Source organism: Cryptomeria japonica, chromosome 7, assembly GCF_030272615.1.
Source record: "Cryptomeria japonica chromosome 7, Sugi_1.0, whole genome shotgun sequence".
In the NCBI taxonomy this organism is placed as follows: Eukaryota; Viridiplantae; Streptophyta; class Pinopsida; order Cupressales; family Cupressaceae; genus Cryptomeria; species Cryptomeria japonica.
The window spans coordinates 398,452,952-398,477,866 of record NC_081411.1 but is presented as its reverse complement, the minus strand read 5'-3'; the positions used below and the strand labels follow the sequence as shown (position 1 = coordinate 398,477,866).

General features: G+C 38.4%; 1 protein-coding gene across 1 annotated transcript in view; it reads right to left on the bottom strand.

The window, feature by feature from the left end:
* LOC131062304 (trafficking protein particle complex II-specific subunit 130 homolog) overlaps positions 1–24,915 on the bottom strand; it is a 206,542-nt gene that overhangs the window by 78,288 nt on the left and 103,339 nt on the right. Inside the window, exon 9 of the mRNA XM_057995932.2 lies at positions 11,400–11,461. Coding sequence (XP_057851915.2) covers positions 11,400–11,461 — 62 coding nt within the window. The remainder of the gene's footprint in view (positions 1–11,399; positions 11,462–24,915) is intronic.

Here is a 24,915-nt window from a genome sequence, read left to right as displayed (position 1 = left end):
TATTGCAGCAAACTTCACTTTATTATTTGCCTCAACTTCAAGTTTCACAAAACTATCCTACAATGTCTACTTCAACTTCTAGACCCCCCATTAGAAAGGACCCTGATTGGAAATATCATGAGGATTTTCCAGGGCAAGGAAAGGGGCAAACAAAATGTACATTTTGCAAAACAATATTCCATGGAGGTATATATAGACTAAAATACCATATTTTTGGTGTGCATGGACATGATGCCGAACCATGCCTAAAAGCACTCCCTGAGGCCGTACGTGATTGTTATATAATGGTTGAGGAAATTGAAAGGAAAAAAAAACAAAAGGAGGATCGAGTGGCCATTGGGAGAAAGGCAACTTTAGGAAGAGGGACACAGTTAGGTTGTGTTGGTGCTTCTGCTTCTACTTCTGTAAGTGGCAGTGCCACCGCCACTTCTCATGCTCCTAGCACTAGTAGTTGTAGTGGGAGTGTTAGCATTGGACCTAGGATTCGTAAATCTAGGTTGGATACCTTCTTTGTGCCTCACACTACTCTCGGGTCCCAACAGTCGCTTGAAGGCATGCGTTGGAACAAGGAGGTCCATTATGCCGCTAAAATGGTAGTTGGCAGGTTTTGGGTCTACAGTAGTATTCCATTCTTTACAGCCAGGTGAATGTTTTATAACTTTTATGTTTGATTGTTTTAATTTTTATACTTTGATTCTCTTTGGTTTATTTTTTCTCGTACATACTACATAGTACATAGATGATAGAACATACTTAACTTATCTCATTGAATTTATTTGTGGCAGGTCTCCTTATTGGCAAGAAATGGTTGATGCCCTTACCATATGCGGGGCGGGGTTCAAAGCCCCTACTGAGAGTGATTTGAGGGGACCCATTTTGTCTCAATTGGTGGATGATGTGAAGAATGAATCAGATGAACAACGCCAGATATGGAGCACTAAAGGTTGCACCATCATGACTGATGGTTGGACGGATAGGAGAAATAGAACTCTCCTTAATTTTCTTGTTTCTTCCACAGGTGATTTATTAATTTTAGTTTCATATAGTCTTTAATTTTTATTTTTTATTTCAGGGGGCACCGTTTTCATCAAGTCCATTGATCCCTCCGCCCATTGCAAGAATGCCACCTACCTATGTGAGCAGATAGAGGTGATTGATGAGGTGGGTGAGGAGAACGTGGTACAGGTGGTGACTGACAATGCAGCAAATTATGTTGCTGCGGGTAAACTTTTGATTACAAACTAATTTTGTTTGCAAATTAATTACTATTTTGTACCTCCATTAATTACAATTTACAATGCAACAAATTATGTTGCTGCAGGTAGACTATTGATGGAGAGGCGCCCATCTATAGTTTGGATTCCATGTGCTGCCCATTGCATTGACCTCATGTTGGAGGATATTGGAAAACTCCCATGGGTCAAGAGATGTGTAGAAAGGGCGAGAAATGTGTGCAAATTTGTATATAATCATTCATGGGTGTTGGCTCTTATGAGACAATACACAGAGCAAAATGAGTTGCATCGTCCAAGAATCACAAGATTTTCCACAAACTTCATCACATTGCAGTCCATGCTTAGCTCTAAGTCGGCCTTGAGACGTATGATTGTTGGTGAGGAGTGGTCTTCCTCATCCTATGCTGCCACCCCTGCAGGGAAAGATATGGCAAACTGCATTTTTGATGAGCGAGACTTTTGGGTCCCTTGTGATGAGATAGTGAAGGTAAATTTTTTATAAATTCTACAATTTAACTTTGTTTTATAACTTATTATATGTATTCTCTTATTTGCTCATTTTTCTAAATTACACAATATTTTCAATTTTGCAGTTTGTTAAGCCCTTGGTGGATTTGTTGCGAGTTGCGGATGGAGAAAAGCCCGCAATGGGCTATATATATGAGGGCATGGATAGGGCGAAGGAGGGCATCAAATCTGTCTATGGAGGAGATGAGAGCAAGTATGGTCCCATTTGGGAGACCATTGATAGGAGATGGCATCATCAGCTTCATAGGCCCATCCATGTAGCAACCTATTATCTGAATCCGACATTCCATTTTATCCCTTCTTTCAAGGCTGATGTGGAGGTCCTTAATGGGCTATACTCGATCATGGAGAAGATGGCACCTGCTGGTACTACTCAGATAGAGCTTATTCGAGAGCTACAGTTGTTCTCAGATGCACAAGGGGAGACCATCTCTCGTCCTGTCGCCAAAGATGGTAGGACAACTATGATGCCAGGTAAAAATAAATTGTAAGGTTTAATTTTAGTTTTATTGTATATTGTAACTTGTTAAATGAGTTCATGAGTGAGACTGATTTTATTTATTTTTCTCATTTCAAACTCAAATCATTGGTGGAGCTTTTTTGGCCCAATGACACCAAATATTCAAAAGTTGGCCATTCTCATCTTGAGCCAGCCATGCAACGCATCTGGTTGTGAGCGCAATTGGAGTATGTTTGAGCACATACACTCCAAGAGGCGCAATAGATTATCTGTGGAGAAGATGAATGATCTCGTCTTTGTTCACTACAACCTCCGCCTGAGAATGAGAAAGAATGCGTTAGTTGACATCTCTCCTATCATTCTAGATGAGGTTGATCTTGAAGCAGAGTGGGCCAATGAGAGTCAGACAGATCTTGCGATTCCTGCGGCTGTCTTTAGCGATGATGACACTGATTGGATCGGCCAGGTAGATATAGAGGCTGAGGCTGTAGCCATGGCAGAGGAGGAGCAGAGAGCACGAGCAGAGACAGGAGATACTGAGAGTGACACAGTTGTTCCTGATGTTGGTGAGCATGGCATGGTGTCACGGGGAGCGACTATGGCTGTTGAATCATCCAAGACCTACCTTAAACGCCTTCACAGGGGGCCAGGGCGAGAGGGTGCACGCTCCTCTGAGCCATAGGCTAGTAGTTGTATTTACCTTTGGTATTTGTGTGGAACATTTGATGATGATCATATGATGACATGGATTTTTTATTCCATGAGTTTTGTAATATTGTATACATTTGACAATATTTATATATTTATGTTTGTTATTTCCTTCAGCTACAATTTGCATTTATGCTTATGTGATTGATGTATACTTGTGTATGTAATCAAATGAGCCGAGTTTGATAATGTTATTGTGTCTTTAAGGTGTATTCAATAAAGGGTGCATGAAACAAGTTTTAAATCTTTAAAAATCTCTAAATTTCTTGAGTTTTTCACTTTTCCGAGTCCAGCCGAGTCTGACTCCGAGTCCCGAGTCCGAGTTGGATTCGGCCTTGCCAAGTCCGAGCCGAGTCCGAGTCCTATTTCTTTGATCCTAAGTGACCTCTAGCTTGGTTGATGGCCTCTTCACACATACAACAAGTGAATTCTGAATGTGGTTCATTGTAAATCCTACACCAACGAGGAAGCAACACGCCCTTCAAGTGGACATTACCTTGTTCTATCTGATTTTGAATTCTAAGTATGAACCTTGTGAAAGGATCATTTCCATTGCCCTCATCATCAGGCTTTATGCACAATTCTGGTTTTGGAACATCCCAAAAGAAAAAATTTCCTTGTAGAACCAATTCTATCCTTGACAAGAATGCCAAGCAATTGACCTCATCATGTACGTTTGTTTCACGAATCCGGCATCTCCCTGGTACGGCAAATCGAAACAAATTCCTAGGGTGCAATTGCGCATTCAAATTTTCTTGAATTTGAGCAATATCTATGAGGAGACTGTCCTGACAGCAAGAAATATGGAACAGACGCCCATCTATAGAGAAATCTCTTTTTTTTTTTCCATTTTCTAATTTTTTTTTAATTGTTTTTCAAGTTTTCACTTTTTTGGGATTTTTTGACATAAAAGAGAAATGCCATATCTCCGATTTGGCATTTCAAAGTTCACACTAATTCTCTCCAGCTGAATTTCTCCACTTGTAAAATATCCAGCCCTCCTTCTAGCGCCATTTTATGTTGGTGTACGTTTTATCATCTACCAAACATTAGAATAAGATACCCAAAGGTATTCTATCCTCTCCTTAAAAATCACTGTTGATTCCAAGGTCTATATGTGCGAACAAGCGACTTTAGTGGGATAGCTACTTGGGTAGTGTATGCTGAAAATTTCAAGGGGGACTTATGTTTACGAATGTCTTTCAAGCTTCTGGACTAAGATAGATTTATCAATTTCAGGCTCTTTCTCTTTTTTGGGTTTTCCGGGATTTAGACTTTCAAAAAGGGGAAAAGGGGATAGGGTTAAGAAAGCTGATCTAAACCTATGAACTCTGGAGATGGTATTAACTAGGTGTTCTCGGGAAACCGCACTTTGCTTCGCCACACGAAGGACAACTACACAAAGCGGGTGCAATCTTCAATGGGTTGTGCTTATGATCGAAGTTTTGGCATACACAGGGGATAGGCTCAGACTAACTTTGCACAGTGAAATGGAAATCATCCATTCACCAAAAGTATGAGCAGAGATACACCGTCAATTAATACTTATCAAATCCTTCATGCAATTGTAACAACTTTGAAAGCAAATCTAAATTAACTTCTAATTAATGTGTTGAGGAAATTGAAACCATGCTAATCATTCAAATAAAAAAGATTACAAAGCCTTAAGAGAAAGCGCACATGCAATGTATTATTTGAAAAATGACCTTCACGCAACAATATATCAAAAACCTCACACTCTCCAAATGAGAGGAGGGAGCCTTATATAGTTTCTCAGAAAATAATGAACGGCCGAGATCAAACAGTGATCAAGGGCCCAGATTGAAAGTTACAAACCCTAATTAGGGTTTCCCAAAACTAACTACCCCTCGACCAATGAAAAAATTACATTTGGGACACTTGTCCTTGCCAAATATGAACCAACAATAAAAATAGAAGGTTGTTGCATTGTGAAGTGTGCCCTTCTAGAAGCTTCTGGATAGGTCAAGTTCATTGAAACTAGACATGCTGACTCGGAACAATCTGATTGCTTGGAAGATGACGAGGCACCACCTCAGCGTGTTGGATGTCTTTTCTAAATTCTCCAATTTGTGTGAAGAAATAGCCTAAGTATGGAAATTTGTTCCTTCTTGTCACCATCTGATCCTGATTGGGAGCTTGTCTTTGACTCTTCAGGAGATGAAATCCTTCAAGAAGTTGTCCCGATCGCTCCCGTAGGATGAAACTTCCCAAGAAGTCTGAAATTCTTTTTATCAAGTCTGAGGACTTTTCTTTCATGATTCCTTGAGATTCAAAGAAGAATTCCTCTAGGCCTTCGCCATAATAGCTCTTCCCATACTTAGCCAAATTTTGGCCATCTTTATGCTCGGACGAACTTTGCTTGTGGATTTGTCTTCAATTCTAAATTTGGCCTGAACTCCATTTGTGTTTTCTGTGACGATCCCGCCTTCAGCTACCAATTTATGTTGCACGGGAGGAAGGTAAAAAGCTCTGGATAACTCCTCACAAATATGAATTGATGTGATCACGTTCAGCCATCATCCAAAACCTGCAAAACCCAAAGAAATTAAATTAGAATCCTCATTTTGAGTGTAAGCTTTGAAGGTTTGATGGCAAAGTGTGCTCTGATTCTCCACTTCCTCAACACTTCTAGCTTTCAACAAGCTGTGAACACTCCGATTTGAAGGTTTGGGAGTGAAATTTGACTTTGATTACTCCTATCACCTTCAAATTTTCAGAAAATATGTGGATTTTCTCTTCAAAACAGTCAAGAATCTCCTTCAATCTGCATGTGAACTAGTTGAAAATGGTTGAAAATCTCAAACTTATACTTGGAATCACACTTAAAATCTTCTTTCAACTTGCAAAACTCTTAAAACTTCTCTCAAAATATTCTTCACCTGAAGAAAACATCTCTTAATTGCTCTCAACTTACTCAAGAAATTCGAACCTCATGTGTAAAAATGAGAGTGAATGAAATATTTGTATGAGGGTTCAATTTTATAATTAGAAACTCATAAAATCTCTTCAAAACTTGTTTCTAATCCTTCCCTAGTCTTTTGAATCTGCAGAGAATGTTTCTAATTTGATCTTTAGTTTGCAAATTGAATTCAATCTTCTATATTCTTCTTTCAAAACTTTCCAAATCTGCACTCAGTTCAAACTTGGATGATAGATTATGCTGTCATCATCTTCTTGTCTTCCATTTTAGCAAGTTTGTGTTGGTGTTGGAAATAAGCCACACCAAGACCGACAATGGACTAGTCCAAGAGGGGCCAATAGCTTAGTGGTAGAGCACTCCAGCAGTGTATGGAAGGTCCTAGGTTCGAGTCCTAGCTGGTCCATGTCTCAACATGGTATCAGAGCCAGGTCCAGGCTAGGAGCCCCAAGCACTCGAGAGGTGTGGCTTAAGGGGGGGTGTTGGTGTTGGAAATAAGCCACACCTGGTCCGACGATGGACTGGTCCAAGAGGGGCCAGTAGCTCAGTGGTAGAGCACTCCAGCAGCATATGGAAGGTCCTAGGTTCGAGTCCTAGCTGGTCCTAGGTTCGAGCCCTAGCTGGTCCATGTCTCAACAGTATCTTTCTTGGGCGGACTTATTTCAAGTTGGGAACTAAACAAGGCACCACACTCCAGCATAGGGTGGAATTTGGAAGATTGGTGGAAAAAGACAAGGTACCATACTTCATATTCATTCATACTTAACCAAAATCTGATCATTTCATCTTGAACTTGAACTCCCATTCAGCTTAACACCTAATCATACCATGATCTGATCATTTTCAAGGCATACTTTGGAGTTTGTTTGATCTTTCATCAGTGAGGCGGACTTCAACTAACTCATGACACCACACTTGTTCATCTTTTGGGGCGAAGTTTAGAGAGTTTGTGGCACCACACAATCATCTTCATTAATACTTCCAAGGGCGGACTTTATGAAGTTCATGGAACAGCTCTTTCAAACATAGGGCGGAGTTTTTGAAACTCATGGAACAGCACTTGGAACCAAACTATTCACCTTGGGCGGAGTTTCTTGAGCACATGGAACAAGTCTTAGCACTTCATCAAGTAGGGCGGAGATTTTCAAACCTTTGGAACCTTTTATCTGCAGTAGGGCGGACTTTGCTGAAGTTAAGCACTATAGACCTGCAGGTTAGGCGAACTTTCTTGATGTCATGCACCATATGTTTTACTTCTTGAGCAGACTTGATCTGATTCTTGGCACCACTTCATACACTTAGCCATATCTCATTATCCTCAAGGTAAACTTCTCGATACCTCCAAGGCTGACTTTACTAACTGCATGTACCTTACTCATGGTTGACTTTATTGATCCTGAGCTCTATGAAGGCGGACTTTATGATGTTTAGGAACTTTATGCAGGTTAGGCAGACTTTCTCAACTCCAAGAACCAAGGTGAGGGCGGACTTTACTGATCTTATGTACCTTACATTCAACCAAGGGCCGACTTTGTCCATCTTAGGCACCAAGTAGGGCGGAGTTTTTGAGTGTTGGGAACCATCACATGCTTGAGGCCTTAACCATAGGGCGGACTTTTCATGACTCAGGAACCATCTTACACTCATCACCTTGGGCAGACTTTGCTTCATCTTTAAGCTCCAAGGAGGGCGGACTTTCTTGATCTTGAGCACCTTTCACTTGCAACCTAGGCAGACTTTCTCACTTCCTCACACCTTAACTCTCCATTCATGGCGGACTTTGAATGACTTGTTCTATTTTCAAGTGGGAGGGCGGACTTTCTTCTGACTACTTACCACTCACCATCTCCTTAGGTAGACTTTTTCAAATTCATGCACTTTTCACTTGCTTCCTACCTTAGGGCGGACTTTTTGGAGTTCATAACACTTGCTTGGGCGGACTTTTGGAGTTCACCTTGGAGGGCAGACTTTTTGCTTCCTAGGCACCAAGGAGGGCAGAGTTTTTCCAAATTAGGTGTTGTTGATTGTAAAGTAGGGCGGACTTTGTGAGACTTATGCACCTTTTACTTCACCTTGGGCTGACTTTGGAGTCTTCCTGTTGCATATGGCGGACTTTACTTGATCCATGATCTTAAGAGGGCGGACTTTTCAACGTTCATGACTTTCTTCATTATCCATAGGGCGGAAGTTTGAATGACTTGTGCACCTTGAGGGCGGACTTTGCGGAGACCATGACCATGCTTTCCTTCCATGAGGGCGAACTTTGAGAAGCTCCTGTCACAACATTAAAAACCATTAGCCAAACTTAGAAATATTTGGAAAACCTTTAAAATTTGATAACTTCTTCAGTTATAGCCAGATAACATGGTATTTGAAATCCATACTCAGGTAACCCATCCGAAGCGTCATGACCCCTAAAATGTAGGAACTTAGCTTTTTGGGTCAAAACTTGAAAATTTTCAATCGCGATCGATGCAGGTCAGTGGTACCAGTGCAAACCCTAGGTCCCCACTCAAAAAGCAAAAAGAAGACATCCCTAAAAAATAGGGAAAACTTTATAAAAATGGCCATACCAGAGATCAAGCTAAAAATGCCAAAAACGAAACTTGCTAAAAATAGGAAAAGCAAAAAAAAGCAAACTTTCTAAAAAGTTGTCCGAATTCATTCAAATCAATTGCGTTCTTCGTCCTTTGGCCTTTCTAGGCACTTTGACGGTGTCTAGACTCTATTATCACTTGTCTTGCAAAAACTAACTTTCAATCCTTAAGACTCGAACCGTTCAAAGCTTGACAAAACTGAGTAGAACTAAAGTGGAAGGCCACGGGACACTAACAAAAACCCTAGAAAGCAAGAAAAAAGGGAGGGTCCCCATTTGCAATGGGGCGATGTGAGAAAAAGGTCACAACAGGTCTTTTGGGGTGGATATTTTTCCTACAAGGTTTTCTCCATGTATATCCAATGATATGATTTGTATTTTATGAGTATATAATTTTTATTGCTTATCCATTGTTTCATTGATATAACTTTATTGGCTTGATTACATCATAATCAGATTAAGTTCTATATTCTTTCTTATTTACATTGTGCCTTTTACTCTTCATTTCAACACAAGAGAGGAGGTTGGGATAATTGAAAAAATATCTTGATTTCTTGTCCTATACTTTGTTTCCTTTTTCTTGTGTACAAGAGATAAAAGGGTATACCATATACACCTGATAATGAAAGAATTTTTTCAATCATGCAGGATTATAAGAAAATTGCAGCCATAGAAGCATGACGATGATTCCAAAGGCCACCAAGCCCATCTAGATTTGTCATGTTTAGTCCTCACAGGATGAATGCCAAGAGGAGGTAGAGATCGTTGAAAAAATGTCTCAAATTGTGTTCTCATTATTAAATTCATTTTTGTTGTAGATAAATATTTTAATTTCATTATTTTTACTTTGCAGATGTGTAATATGCAGCCCTCGTTTTTTCTTTTTATTAAGTTGTTTCCAAGTTCGAATGCCAATGTGAATAGTTTTGTTGAGTTCAGAGTTCATTCACTATTTCATGAATATAACAAAGCACATCATATAGAGTAAGATATTAAAATTTGCATTAAATCAAACACTTTATTATCAACTTTCAACATACATGCTACATAAATCAGAAATGAAACTAAACTGATTATGTGCAGACCTGGAAGTGTGCTCACTAAAAATAGTCATTAATTAATTCAAGAATCTACTTGTGACTTCAACATGCCTTCATTGAATACCACAAGTATTTTCCAACTACACCAAAGTGAAAATCAGAACTATAAACCTCTGTGTCTATAAACAGCAGATTTAGAGTAAGAAAATTTCCCATGTGGCTATAGGAGATGAACGGCCATCCTAGGGGCAATTTGCCTCAGAAAATTCAGATACCAACTTAAACCCACATATTAGATATTACTCTTCATCATCCAGCCATAGGAAATCATTTGCCATATGCCTAGAATAATATTCACCTTATTTTTTGATTTATGAGCAAAAATGTGAAACTTTGGATAGCTAAGATGGTAGGGCCAACATAAGGAAAACTCCAAAAATATGCAAGAAAACTTGAACAACTCTCCAAAAGAATCAAATAGACCTAAAGAAAATACTTAGAAAACCTTCATCACCCTCAAACCCCAAAACAACAAACTACAAGCCAAAACACTGAATATCTCTATTTATGAACTCCAACAAGCTAGGTTGGATATTTCACCACCTCAACCAGCACCACTAAAGAGGGTTTTCGTCCTCAACCAGCAACAAGTGAACTCTCTAAGTTCATTCCAGCAGCATCCTCTTAAATTGTCAATTTCAAAATGCTCAAATGAGAGCCAAAACTCATATTTATAGGGAAGAAGGAAGAATTAGGGCAACACCAATTTGAAATTATATAGATCTCCCTCACTTTATCTTTTAAAAGCATTTTAATCCACCTCTCATCTTGGTGTCCACTTTTGGGGCCACATTATAAGCTTAAATCAACTTAAGTCTTGCCCCCTTTCCTAGGTGTAGCTTTTGGGGGGTCACTTTATAACACTTCATCACTTAAAGTTAAGTTAAAAAGTTACTTTTAAAACTACTTAAGTGAAATCATTAATATTATTCCTCTAACCATAGGAAACTCACCAAGGCACTGAAATCAAAAACACTTCACTCTGAAACTGAAAGGAAACTTAAGCTGAGACCAAGTGCCCAAAATAGCACTTACTAAAAATAGCATATGCTAAAAATAAAAAATCTGCTGGAACATGCAAAAATCACCAGCTTGAGCTCTCCACAGAACACTGAGTCCCCTAACCAACTCCACTTAGCCTATGGGAACCTGAGAATAGGCTAACAGGCAGCCAAACTAAGTGCAAGAAGGGGGCATTACAGGATGTAGCCTACGTAATTTGCTAAACCTAGGAATCTAAAGGCTTTAAATTCTATAAACTCAAACTTGAAACAGGTTTCTTCATTAGCAGTAATGAAAAATCCAAAATATTTTCAACCTCTATGATTTTTCAATGTGAATATGTGTCCCTGCATTGGCAAGTTGAAAACTCTGGTTGCATTTTTCTTTATGTGAGAAAGGAGTTTTGAATTCTTCTTGTTCATTATATGGATAACTCATTACAAATCGATGTAAATATATATCATTATAATGAAAGCATTAGGAGCTTGCATGGAATTTCGCATTTCTAGGTGAAGATATTTTGTGGTAGTTAAATGTAGATTGGTGAGTGCAATCATCAGATTTGTGTGTTTTTTCATACCCATTTAATTGTGTCAGAATCAATTCCAAAACAGAATTGGAGAGCTCTGTTGAGTGTGTGTCTTAAGCCTGGATGGCAAACAAGGTTTAATTATTCACACATATTTTGGTGTCCTGATTTGGTAAATATAATATCCATCCTTGGCTGATAGTAACTTCTTATAAATTTGTATAAAGGGTCCCCAACCCTAGATAGAAATTGCTAAACATAAAAAGCATTCTTAGTAAAGATAAAATAAGGATGAATGTATACCTATTGCATGGACTTCTCTCAATGTTCATCCCATATCCTATTAAGTCTGCCAACCTCATTAACTGCAACAAATATCTTTACATAATTAATTAAATCTATGAAATATATTAATGGACATCTCTAAATATAGATTAATTCATGGCATTTTCCCATTTAAAAAAAAAAATCATATAAACAAGCATAAATTAAAAACAAACTGAAAAATAAATGCAAACAAAAACAAGTTCATAGGTAAAAGTTTAGAGCCATGTCACACTTTTATAAAGGAAATGAGCAACATTAATCTAATATCTCATAGACTGCAATGATAGCTAGATATGTACAAAAGACATGGCATATATGTTTTGGATTTTGAAATGATATAATGCAATGAAACGAAGATTTTTTGGTGTATTTTATGACTGTATTTTTTTATAAAAATTGAAAAATTATTTGAATATAGTTTTTCTTAAAACTGACAATATAATTTAGTTGCTAATAAAATACTAAAAATGATGTTTAGCAGTACATTGCTCTTTTATGGTAAATCATTTTCTCCAATTTTTTTTTTTTTTTTGGTATTTACAACTTGAAACTTTAGTGTATGGATTCATTTTTATCCATTTTGATAAAAACAAATTATTAAATAAATATTAAAATCTGCATATATTAAAAACACAATTATTTTGATGGGAAGTAAATTTTGTCTTAACATTTATCCAAAAATAGATTAAAAATTATCTCATCTCAACATGGAATCTCTTCTTTAGTGTATCTTTTTTTTTAAATAAATTTTAGTATTTTTTCTTGCCAAGACAATCAAACTTATAATTTAATACAGATTACCTATTTTTTATTTTTTATAAATATAAACAAATATTAAAATATTACATAAATTATATTTTTGAAAACTACACTTAAAATCTACAAAAGGGTATTTTTAGATTTTTTTTGAGATATCATTTACATGAGTTATAATATCATCAAGTTTTTAAAATAATTTCATTTTGTTTAGTAAATTGACCATAAAATGATCCTCTATATGTATTTAGTGGACACTTCCAATTGGAAAAATTATGGCCTACATCTAATATAGCTAGAATAAATATAGCTTGGCAATATGTTTGACAAAAATTGACTTTTACATGGAAATACTTAAATATATTTGTGCTAGAAAGTTGGCCTGAATTGTGGCATAGCTTTGAACTTTTAACCTTCATCAGATGCAAAGTTTCAGCCAAGAACAAAAAACCTTTAACTTTCAGTCTAAAAATACTCTCAAATTCAAAGTGGTTTTGTTTGCAATAACATCTCATCGTATAGATACAATTGAAACACATGCAAAAAGAGGTACTCTTGACAAGGCTTTTTTCTTACGTCTGCATATGGTCAAAGTATGATCTCAAAGGACTCTTGATTCATAACAATCAGGAAACAGTTCATCCCATGCAACAGTAAATAATTCAACTAGAACATAATGGAGATTATTTTAAATAAAAACAAAACCATTACATTTAGCAAGGTGGCAATCACATTTGTGACAAAGTAGTTTTGAATGTGTCGTGCCATTTCTGTGTGTTGTGGCCATTCCATTTGTTGCAAAGCAGTTATGCACGTGTCATAGCAATTGTATGTGCAATGGTGTTCTTGCTCTAAAGCCTATGGCAGTTGATCTCTATTGCCCATGCCCGTTTCACCTATTTTGAACAAGAAAACAGAGTAACAGCAAGAGAGATGTCTCTTCATATTCTGTGGTGTTTGGGATACTTTGGTGCACAAAAGGACACCCATAGTAAAAGGTATATATAGGAGGTATAAGCCCATATGTAGAATGAGAGTATGAGAATGGAAGTTGGAGAATTCAGCTGGTTGGAGGAGTAAGATTTTCTGGTGCAGAGTAGCTAACTGAATGGAGCAATAAGAAGATTATTCTATATGCTCTATCTAAGATCTTTGTAACTACCCTGGCCAAAGTGGAGGAACGGAGCATTTGCCACTCCTCACTGGTTTTCCCCACATTACAGTTTCCAAGTTAATAAATTCAATATCAATTTTTTTGTGGTGCTTGTTTTGTGTTGTATTCATCTTTGGTTCATGCAACCACTATAAACATAATCCTATTATAAATTGCATTCTAGTTTTTGTCAATTTGTTCATTTCATGTAGAACAAGATAAACACCTGTAAGTTTCCAGCAAGCAGAAGTTACAAATCATTCTTTGTTGTGACGTTAATAATCTTTATTTGTTGTGGATAGTTCTGCAAATTCCTCTTTCTGGGACCTGTTGTGACGTTTTCACACATCGCCCCATTGCGAATGGGGACCCCCTACTTTTTAGGCCCTCTCGGTCTTTTAGATTTTTGTTGTTAGGTCTTTTCGCGGCAGCCTTGTCAGTCTCTCTACTTTGCAAGTGTTTGGGGGTCATATTGATCAAGTCTGCTCTTCGTTTGGGCGAGTTTGGTTAAGTCTAGGACCTGTTTTGTCTTTTTTAGGGTTTCTGCCTTTTGTCCTAGATTTTAGGGGTTTCTGTTAGGTTTTTGGAAAAACAGAACATACGACTAGAATCAAGACCCTTCAAGGAGCCTCCCAATAAAATTTGAGCCAAAACGGAGCAACTTTCTATTTTTAGAAAGTTCCTATTTTTTAAGGATTTTTCCGAGTCCCGGAATGTCGTCATTTTGCCAAAAATCAAACTTACTATTTTTAGTAATTTCTATTTTTAGTATGTTTCTATTTATAGTAAGTCATGTTTGCACCCTGTCTAGGGGCCTAACGCTGACACTTTGAAGGTTTCTATTTTTGGAAAGTCAATACTGGCAGGGTCAGTCAGATAAGGCGACAAAGATCAGACTTTTGCAGATATTTCTAATTCCGGAGAGTCTGACAGCAAACAGAGAAAGCCAGAAATTGGTTTGGCAGGGTCAGTCAGATAAGGCAACAAAGATCAGACGTTTGCAGATATTTCTAATTCCGGAGAGTCTGACAGCAGACAGAGAAAGCCAGAAATTGGTTAAGTGCTGGAAGCCTATGACTAAAATGGAAAGCTCAGAAATTCACCAAGGTTCAGGAAGACACTTCAAAATCACAAGGAGGTCAAAATGCTCTAAGTCTGGAAGATGGAATGAAGAAAAAATCCATGCCGGAATGAAAATTCTGACCAAGGAAATGATTGGGCGCTAGATGAGGCAAGTCAAGAAATGTTTTAGAAATTCATGAATCCTCCACAGTGGTGAAATTCCGCCCAACTGTGGACTTGGGCGCTAAAAAGAGGGTCTCAAGGATTCACAAAAAGGTTGTGAATTCCTCCACATAGTCAAAATTCCGCCCAGATATGCAGTTGGGCGCTAAATCCAAGTGTCCGGGGATGGCATGGAAATTCCGTGAATCCTCCACCAGTGAAGAATTTCGCCTTAAGCCACAAACAGGCGCCAAAGTCGGTGCACCATGGAATTCCCGCCACAGTCTGTGAATCCTCAGCCCAGGTAAAAATTTGCCCAGGAATGGGGTAGAGTGCCAAATCCACTAAGGCAAGGAGAGGTGGAAAAAGTAAAAAAAAATCCTTCCCCTAGTCGAAATTCCGCCCCAAGTGATTGGGCGCCAAATTGGTCTTCTCATGGACAATTCACAAATCCATGAATTCCTTCCCCCAGTGAAAATTCCGCCCTAGACCAAGGATGGGCGCCAGAATGGAGGAGGCAAGGAGAAATGGATAAATTGCAAGAATCCATCACCTGTGTGAAATTTTGCCCTAACACCTAGGAGGGCGCCAAATAGCAAGAGCCATGGAGAAAGTGAAAGTTCAAAATTCCTCAGCCAAGGTGAAAATCCGCCCTAGGGGTTTGGAAGGCGCCAAATTGGAGGGATCAAGGAAGGAGGGGCAAGGAATGAATTCCTTCCACAGAGAGAAATAGCGCCTAGACCTGAGGGAGGGCGCTAAAGTCATGTGCTCATGAACAACAAACAAAACAATGAATTCCCTCCTCAGGGGAAATTTTCGCCCAAGGCCAAGAAGGGCGCCAAAATGAAATGTGCAAGGAGAATTGAAAAGGTTGAGGATTTCTTCCCATAGGCAAACTTGCGCCCTAACAAGGAGAAAGGCGCCAAAATGGTCCTCTCATGGACAGTGCACAAAATGATGAATTCCTCCTTCAGGAAGGAGTAGCGCCCAAGTACTGAAGAGGGTGCCAAACCAGGATGCTCATGGAGGATTCACAAATTTCATTGAATCCTCCATCAAGTCAAAATTCCGCCCAAGATGAAGGACAGGCGCCAAAACCAAGGAGGCATGGAGGATTCACAAATTTCATTGAATCCTCCATCAAGTCAAAATTCCGCACAAGATGAAGGGCAAGCGCCAAAACCAAGGAGGCATGGAGGATTCACAAATTTCATTGAATCCTCCACCAAGTCAAAATTCCTTCCTCGGGGAGGAATTGTGCCCAAGAAGAAATTCCAAGAAAGTAAAAAAAATTGGCTAAGTGTTGGAAATTCCTTCCTTCAGGACAAAATTCCAGGAAAGGTGAAAAATTGACTAAGTGTTTGAAATTTCTTCCTTCAGGGCATAGTTCTTGGAAATCATGAAAATTGGCTAAGGCATGAAGAATTTCCTTCCTCAAGGTAAGGAACAAATTTCTTTCCAAAGGAGAATTCCTCCACAACAAGAAATCACACCCAAGGATGAATTGAAGATAAAATTTCTAAGGCAAGGAAGGAATCAGGGGTGAACTAAACAAGAAATTTCCCCCCCCTAGGGAAAAATTTGAAAAATCCATTTTCAGGGCTCAAATGACCTCCAAATTTAGAAATTTTTGAAGATATGGATACCTGAGAGAATTCTCTCTCTCCTGGACCAAAACCCTAAAATTGTGGAAATTCCTAAAAAATAGGAGATGGTGGAGAATTGTTGAAAATCTCCTCCAGAGCAAGGAGAGCTCGAGAAACTTCAAGAAAAATTCTTCATGGATCAAATTCTTCTCTCCTGAAGTTTTCTCTCTCCAAGGTTTTCTTGCCAAGTGGTAGTCAAGTCAACGGACGTTGAATTAATGAAGCATCTCTCTGCATGCAGCCATCACATTTATGGCATTATGACAAAGTCCTTCTGCATGCATACAGCCGTCACATTCAGAAGACGATGGTGCATTTATGGCATCATGGGCAATTTTTGCATGAAGGTACATTCATTGCATAGTGGGCACTTCTGGAATGTAATTAATTGTAATGGGATGGAATTAATTGTATATGGGCATGATGGGTTATTAATTGGAGATTCCCACCTTGTTGCATCTTGAGTGGAGAATCTTTTGGGCAAACCCTAATTAGGGTTTTGCATGTAATCATGGCCTAAGGCCTATATAAAGGGGTGACCAAAGCACTATTCATTGTTATCACTGCCCTTAGGAGTAGATTTAGATCCTTCTAAACCCTTTCCCTTTTACTTTCAGTTCATTTTAGTCCATTCGAAGCAGCAACATCACAGAATTGTCATATCTGATGATGGAGTTCCAGCCACAACAAAGAAGTGAAAGAATGATGCAAACGTAAGGCCCCTTGGATTACCAGCAATCACATCAGCCAACTGAGTCACGTCCACGCATTGAAGGAACCTTGGAGTCGATTGTTTGAACTTCTTGCAATCTTAGCATGCAATCGCACTTTGATCAAGAGAGAGTGAAGTGACCGTTAGGCAACTTTATTCTGTGTTCGACGTAGTCATAAAAAACACGTCAACAGGACCTTATCACTGGCATAGAAATCAGAGATTTGACCAAAAAGGTGATATCAAGTGGCAAGGAAGATGGGAAAAGAAATTAAACAAATCCTTGGAAGAAGAGTTGCCTAGTTCGGAAAAAAAACATGAAGTTGAGGGTGAAAATCCAAGTAAGCCTCATCAAACAACAAAAGTTGTCTTTTAGTTGCCAGCTCCTCGCTGGCTTTTCGCTGTTTTTTCTTTGGCTGCTGGGTCTGTGTTGTTTCTATATGTTGCAGCCTGTTTTGTCTTTATGTCTTCGTTCTGGTCTTGATGCTTTAATGCTTTATCCTTGGACTATGATGTAAGGGGTTTCGGGTCCCCACAAAACCTGTTTTTGCTTAATCAAAAACAAAAGTTGTCTTCTAAGAATCAAGCATCCATAGATAACATAGTAAGTGATATTGCCATGCAACCTAGATTTATAGAAAAGAACCCTCTTGAAGAGAATAAAGAAGCAAAGAGTAAAGATTGGTTCATGGATTGATAAGAGAAATCCAAGTTTTAAAAAAGGGAAAGCTAGGGTATAGAAATTAAATCAGCCTACTTTAAAGAAAAAACAAAAGTAGATATTAAGACTTTTCAAGGACAAGTAAATGCTGAGACTATTGACAATGTATTGAGCAAACGGAAATTTTATCGCAAGAAAAGAAAGCATGTGTCCAATGGAGGAAGTTTTATTGCAAGAACATAAGCCAATTTACTATACAAGGAACTGTATGCTTTTGTTCAAACCATCAAGAAACAGAATTACATATGATTTTTCCTTGAAGGTGCCCTTTTAAGCATCCTGCAAATCAGCACAATTTTGGAAGTTGCAATTCACGATTGTGAAGTTCCTTTCATCAGAAGAACAAACCAACAGAGGCTATCACAATTCTTTTAACAGTGGAAGTATTTACTTCACACATCTAGCATTTTGTTTGTTGTTTGTTTCCTTCACATGAATTTCAGGTCTGCAATAAATCCGCAACCCCCACACTGTAACTGCACATGTTTTAACTTAACTTTGTGTTGTAATGAATCTGCAACACCTGCATTTTAATTGAATATCCACTAGCCATCTCTAATAAATAGCCCCCTGAAATATGTTCCTCCCATCATCATCTACTATTAGTGTCCCCAAAATGTCATGGTGCCTAGCAGTCCATAAACTAATTAGTCACTTTTTAAACCACGCTTGGGTTATGTACCTACTAACCCACTTGATATTATTTTGTAACGAGGAGAAACAGAAGGATAAGAATCAAAGACAATTAGACTTAGCACATTCAATGATATGATTAGTTAACTCCATCTCAAAGTGCAAGAACAATTGGAGAAGTGTCAGTCCAAGTGTAGTGCTAGGTATGAGAAATGGTATTGAGAACACAATCAAGGTGGAAGACAAACTATTAGGAAAAGTTGGAAGCTCAAAACTATAACATATAGGTCATTCGCCATCATGGAGTCAATTGGAAAGAATACTTATAAGCCTAAATACCTTCATTCCCAAGGATGATGAACTCTATCGGAAATTGTCTGAACTAGTATTCATTTGAATCATTTATGTAGAATTTAGGACAAATAACTACCTTCTATTGCAGACTTTGTTTTGGATGTTCAAGGAAAACTGGAGGAAGTGTTGCCAAAAAAGGTGAAAAGATTAGACAAGGACGATAGGAGATTAATAGTTTAGCATAATCAGAAAGACATCAAGGCAACTAAGATGGTAACTCGATAAGGAGGTGGGAGAACTCTCCTCACATCTCCTAAACCATCATACTTTGGAGGAACCAAAAGCCTCAATGGGATGTATGATCTGTAAGGATCCAAAAAATGATTTACTCCATCCAACAACCAAGAATTCAACAAGAATTGATCAAAAAGGGTTGGATGAATAAATGCAAGAAGAGTGCGTAAGTTACAAAGTGCTTGTCACTTAATTGTAAGTCATTCTTAGACATAACTAGTGTGATGTTATTAAATCATTAACATGATTGATATATGCTTATGTGTACATGCTGCAACATTTATTAGAATAATATCTTCTTATTCTGTTTGTTAATGGTCATCTTAGTGTAATTAGTTAGTTTCTAATTTCGTCTTCAGTTATCGATTGTTTCTTTATGGTTCAAACATCGATCTTGTAACTCTAAAAATTATATTTCGATCATTCATGTAATATATCCAATTACCTCTGTAATAGCATTATGTTATTACATTATATTATATCTAGTATCTACTACCCCTTTTTATGTTACTACCCATTTTTATGTCTAAATGGGACACCACACAAATTTTTATAAAAAAAATTGACAAGAATAGAACCAAGAGGTTTACCCATCAGATTACTATATAGTTCTTAAAAGTATGGTGGTGGAGAAAAATATCATCAATGTTTACCAATTGCTAAATGTAATGATGATTAACCTTAATATGCTTGGTGTGAGCATGATAAACTAGCTTCTTCACTAACTTCAAAATTACTAGGTTGTCATAAAAAAGTAGTTAGTCTAATATGAAGAATTGGCAAACCACTCAAAACCTAGCATAACTATACTGCTTCACAACTAGCACTAATAGCTTCTATTTATTCTATATTAGTGGAAGACAAAACTATAGATTGTCAAAGCTTACTCTACATAAAAACAACTCTTGCACCCCCAAGAAAAATATATAGCAAATGGCCCAATAGTTTATTCCTAAGTATCTATTGAATCAGCCCGATCAAAGATTGTATATCATGGATATTAATCTTGGGCATAAAAACATTTGTGCTCTAATAGAGAATGCCAAATTCATGAGAAACTTTGAAATTTTTGGAACTATTGTTTTGTTGCTTGTCAATTAAAAGCTTAAGTTCAGCTAACAAATGAGAAAGAAATGTAACAACAAAACAAAGACCCTATCATCTGGATGTAAGATATATTAAGATGTCCACCAATTGTTTTATGGTGACTCATCAACTAGAAATAAATCGTAATAGGCTGGCAACTTCAGCCCAACCTCATATACTAATTCGCATATAGTAGGCTCTTTTCTTGGAGGCAATTCAACAAAATCCCAAGTAAAAAATTTCAGCAAGGCATCATACTTAACCTATGTGGTAACCTCACATTTAAATTAACTTTTTCTTTTTCATATCATTGTAGTTCACGCACATTGAAAAGGTCAAAAAGGGAGCAAACTGAACATGCTCATTTGAACCAACAATTTGTTTCCTTGCTCATCAAGCTCGTGCATCCAATTGAGGAAACGCATCCTTTCTTATTGATGCAGAGCTCCCAAACACGTTAGCCAAACAACCTAAACAAGGGACAAATCTTCACAACTCTCTTTACACCACAAGGGACTCAACCTTGTTCCTAAGGCTTACACACACACCAATGGCACCTTGGTATTTCATGACAACAAAGTGGTAGTGGTTTAGAGACTCCTATTCCCACACACGACAACTTACATGAATCAATTTGCGACCCCAACCCTGATCAGAAACCCCTATTCGGTATGAATTGCAATACTAGCCTTCTAGGCCTAGTAGCCCTACTTCAGGTGAGATTGGACCACAACTTCTAGTCACTTGGTTTCTCACACAAACCAAACACACTTTTAGACACCTCTTTGGGCTGCCCCAAACATATCCCAAATCCAACCTATGAGGTTTTGGACCAACGCTGTCAACCCAAAACGCTCACCTAGACCTCATACCCCAATTAAGTCACTTTTCCAAAGCAAGTGCCTTCAAAACTCTTCACCCAACCCAACCACCACACTCAAGTTATGTCATTTCTCCAAACCACACATTCCACCTTCAAACAGTGCCTAAACCTCTTAAAATTCACTCACATGCTCAATTTAGCAGTCAATAACACACTTTCACAGTCTGCCACATAGAGATGTCAAACTGATTATTGACTTCACAGATTGGCCAATGAGCTTGCCTGCTCTGCCACCCCAAAAATACTACACCAGACCCTTAACCCCATACTTTCACCAACTTTCATCACCAGTCGTTGATGGAGTATGGAGTTATGGGCATATTTGTGTCAAAACCCTAGGAATGGAGGGTTTCAGACTGCTAGTCAGAAGAAATGCAATATCTTTGTCAAAACTAAATGAAATGAAACCAAACTAGACACAAATGAAAGCTAACTCATGTATCTATCCAACCATGCCACATTAGACCATCCTCTATCCGTACAAGGCCATACAAAAATGATTGTTATCTTAGGAAACCATGAATTTATACAACAAAACACACAATTCTTATTGCCAATCTCAATAGTCATAACAACCAACCTTGCCTTGGGTTGTGGGAGGCATATATAGCCCTCTTACAATCACCCCAATGTCTGTAACTGATTTTCAAATCAATTAGCCGTTGGCATACACATTTTGCATTTTGACAACAAAAGTTGCAAAAGTTGTCATGCAACTTTTTGAAACTTTGGACTCCAACCTATCCATCCTTCCTAAATACATCAAATCATCATCAATAGGCCACATATAGCTCAAAAACATGAAATACATTGATTTTCACCCATTTGCACACTTTGGGTGACCTTTGACCAAGGTTGACCAAGTAGGTTCTGATTGGTTACAAATGAACAATTGGCACCAAAGCCTTACAAATATACATGAAACCATGTAGAATGGTCCACAAACCTTATTACATCCTTCAGACATTGGAAAACACGAAAACAAAACAAAATCCTTCATAGACTCCATTGATCACCTAGGTGCTCCTGCACCATACTCTCGAGAGTAGAAAGAACTCAAGTCCCTTGAGGAACCAGGTCTGTGACAGAAGTGTCATGCTTCAAGATGTCTTCTTCACTCACCCAAGTGGCATCTTCATTAGGTAAGCCACTCCATTTAACCAGATACTCCTCGTATGACTTCTTTCTAGTCTTCTTGATCACTTTGGTGTCCAATATGCTCTCCAACTTCAATGGTTGGCTAGGTGGTAGATCCTTAACCCACCCTTCATCTCCTTTTGTTGACAAACCTGCATCTGAACCTGCAACATTATCACCTTTATAAGGAAACAAATCTGAAACATTAAAGATTGGGGATATGCCTAAGCCATGAGGAAATTCAATCTCATAGGCATTAGGGCCAATTTTGTGTACAATCCGGCAAGGACCAATCTTCTTCATGAGCAACTTTGTAGGTTGCCCCTTTGGAAGTCTTTCCTTCTTTAGATGAGCCATTACCAAATCCCCTACTTTGAATTGTACATCTCTCTTTCTTTCATCAGCCCTTTCCTTGTACTTGTCCACATTCTTTTGTAGAGTCTCTCGTACCTGATCATGAATATCCTTCACAATCACAACAAAGTCTTCACCTTGTGCACTCCTTTTATCAAAGCCTTGCAGATCTCTGCGTTTCAAAATTCCCCTTGGATGAATACCATACACAATCTCAAAAGGAATCCTCCCTGTACTCCTATTTGTGGAGTCATTATATGCATATTCTGCCTGTGGAATGATCATGTCCCATGCCTCTCCATGTTGTCTGGTCAAACATCTCAAGAGGTTACCTGGGGATCTATTTACCACCTCAATTTAGCCATCAGTCTAAGGGTGATATGCTGAAGTAAAAGACAAGAGAGTGCCAAGCTTCTTCCACAAAGTCCTCCAAAAATGGCCCACAAACTTGGAATCCCTATCCGTGACAATGTTGAGAGGTAGACAATGTATCCTAACAATCTCCTTAAAGAACACACCGGCTATGTGGGATGCATCATTTGTACATTTACATGGCAAGAAGTGTGCCATATTGCTAAACATGTCCACCACTACAAAAATGCTATCAAATCCCCTCTTGGTCCTAGGTAGACCCAATACAAAGTCCATATTGATGCTCTCCCATGGCCTATTAGGAATAGGGAGTGGCTGATATAAACCTGCATTGGATGATGTTCCCTTAGCCCTTTGGCATATGCTACAACCTTCAATAAACTTTCTGACATCTAATTGTAACTTTGGCCAAAAATAGAATCTCTTTACCTGTTCTAGGGTTTTATCAAGCTCAAAATGGCCCCCCAAACTGCCACTATGTTTTTCTCTTATAATGTTCTCCCTCATGGAGCATTTAGTGATACACAATTGACTCCCTTTGAACAACAAACCATTCTGCAACAAATACTTAGAGAATTCAAAATGACAAGAATTTGAAAATTGTTGACAAACCTCATATACCTCTTTGAAATCTGCATCATCTTCATACATATGTTTGAGGGAATCAATCCTCATACTCTGCAACTGAATCTCCTGCATTACACACACCCTCCTACTCAATGCATCTGCCACTTTGTTGACTTGTCCCTTCTCGAGTTTGATGGTAAATGTATAGGCGTGTAGGTGCTCTACCCACTTCATATGCTTATGGTTCAATTTTTCCTGCCCATTCAAGAGACTCAAAGCATGGTTGTCAGTATAGACTATAAACTCTTTAGGTAGGAGGTAATGTCTCCACTTCTTCAATGCCTACACCATGGCATATAATTCCAAATCATAAGTTGAGTATTTTCTTTTTGCATCATTAAGTTTTTCACTAAAGAAGGCCACTGGTCTACCTTCTTGACTCAAGACAGCCTCAATGGCTTGATTACTAGCATCACACTCCACAGTAAACAACTTATCAAAATTTGGTAAAACAAGTACGGGCTGCTGTGCTACCCCTTGTTTCAAATATTCAAAAGCCCTATCTGCTGCATCAGTCCAAGAAAACTTTCATTTAACTCCTCCTTTGATAGTATCAAGAATGGATGCACATATATGACTGAAATTCTTGATGAACTTCCTATAGAAGGTAGCCAGTCCGTGGAAGCTTCTCACATCTCCTACTATCCTTGGTGTTGGCCATGACAAGATAGCCTCCACTTTTGTAGGATCCATCTTCAAACTGCCTTTGGAGATGACAAATCCTAGGTACACAAGTTCTTTCATGAAGACACGCTTCTCCATGTTGATCATCAACTTTTCCTCATGCAACTTCTTTAAGACCATGTCCAAGTGTTCCAAGTGCTCCTCTCTTGACTTGCTAAACACAAGTATATCATCAAGGTAAACAACAACAAGCATAACCAATAAAAGTGCATAAAATCTTTCAACACCTCATTCATAAGGCACATAAAAGTGCTTGGTGCATTGGATAGCCCAAAAGGCATAACCATTCGCTCATAGAGGCCTTCATTAGTTTTAAAGGCAGTCTTCCATTCATCTCCCTGCCTAATCTTGATTTGATGGTAGCCACTTTTGAGATCAATCTTGGAGTAATAGCATGCCTGATAGGGAGCTTGATAGGGAAGTGCTCACAAGGCTAATTAGCTCAAAAAGGATCAATTTGTTACCAAAGACTTATGGATTCTATCGTGTATGTTTACTCAATCTGTCTGATTGTCATGATGCCAAGTACTCCAAGGTTTTCTTGCCTAGCAAACTCCCTTCCTGCTGATGACTCTTGCCCATGCACAAAACTACTCAACATACTCACCCTTCCAACCACACTTGCTCATGCTTGGCTCTTGGGGCCTTCAACTTTCAGTTTCAATGTGTACTAGGGGTCTTCCACATGGAAATGCGGGGGCAGTAAGGTCTTGTACACCTTTGGATGCTCATAACCTTGTTTGAGGACTATGACCCTTAACTTGCTCAAAATCACTAACAACGCTCAACTACCCCAAATGAGGCTGCACACTGTCTTGGAGTCTCAAATTACACTTGGTGGATTGCTAGGAATGCTTCCATTATGTTTTATAAGCCCAAGTTTCATTTTCCAACCGGTTTCATGCAATTTTACAAA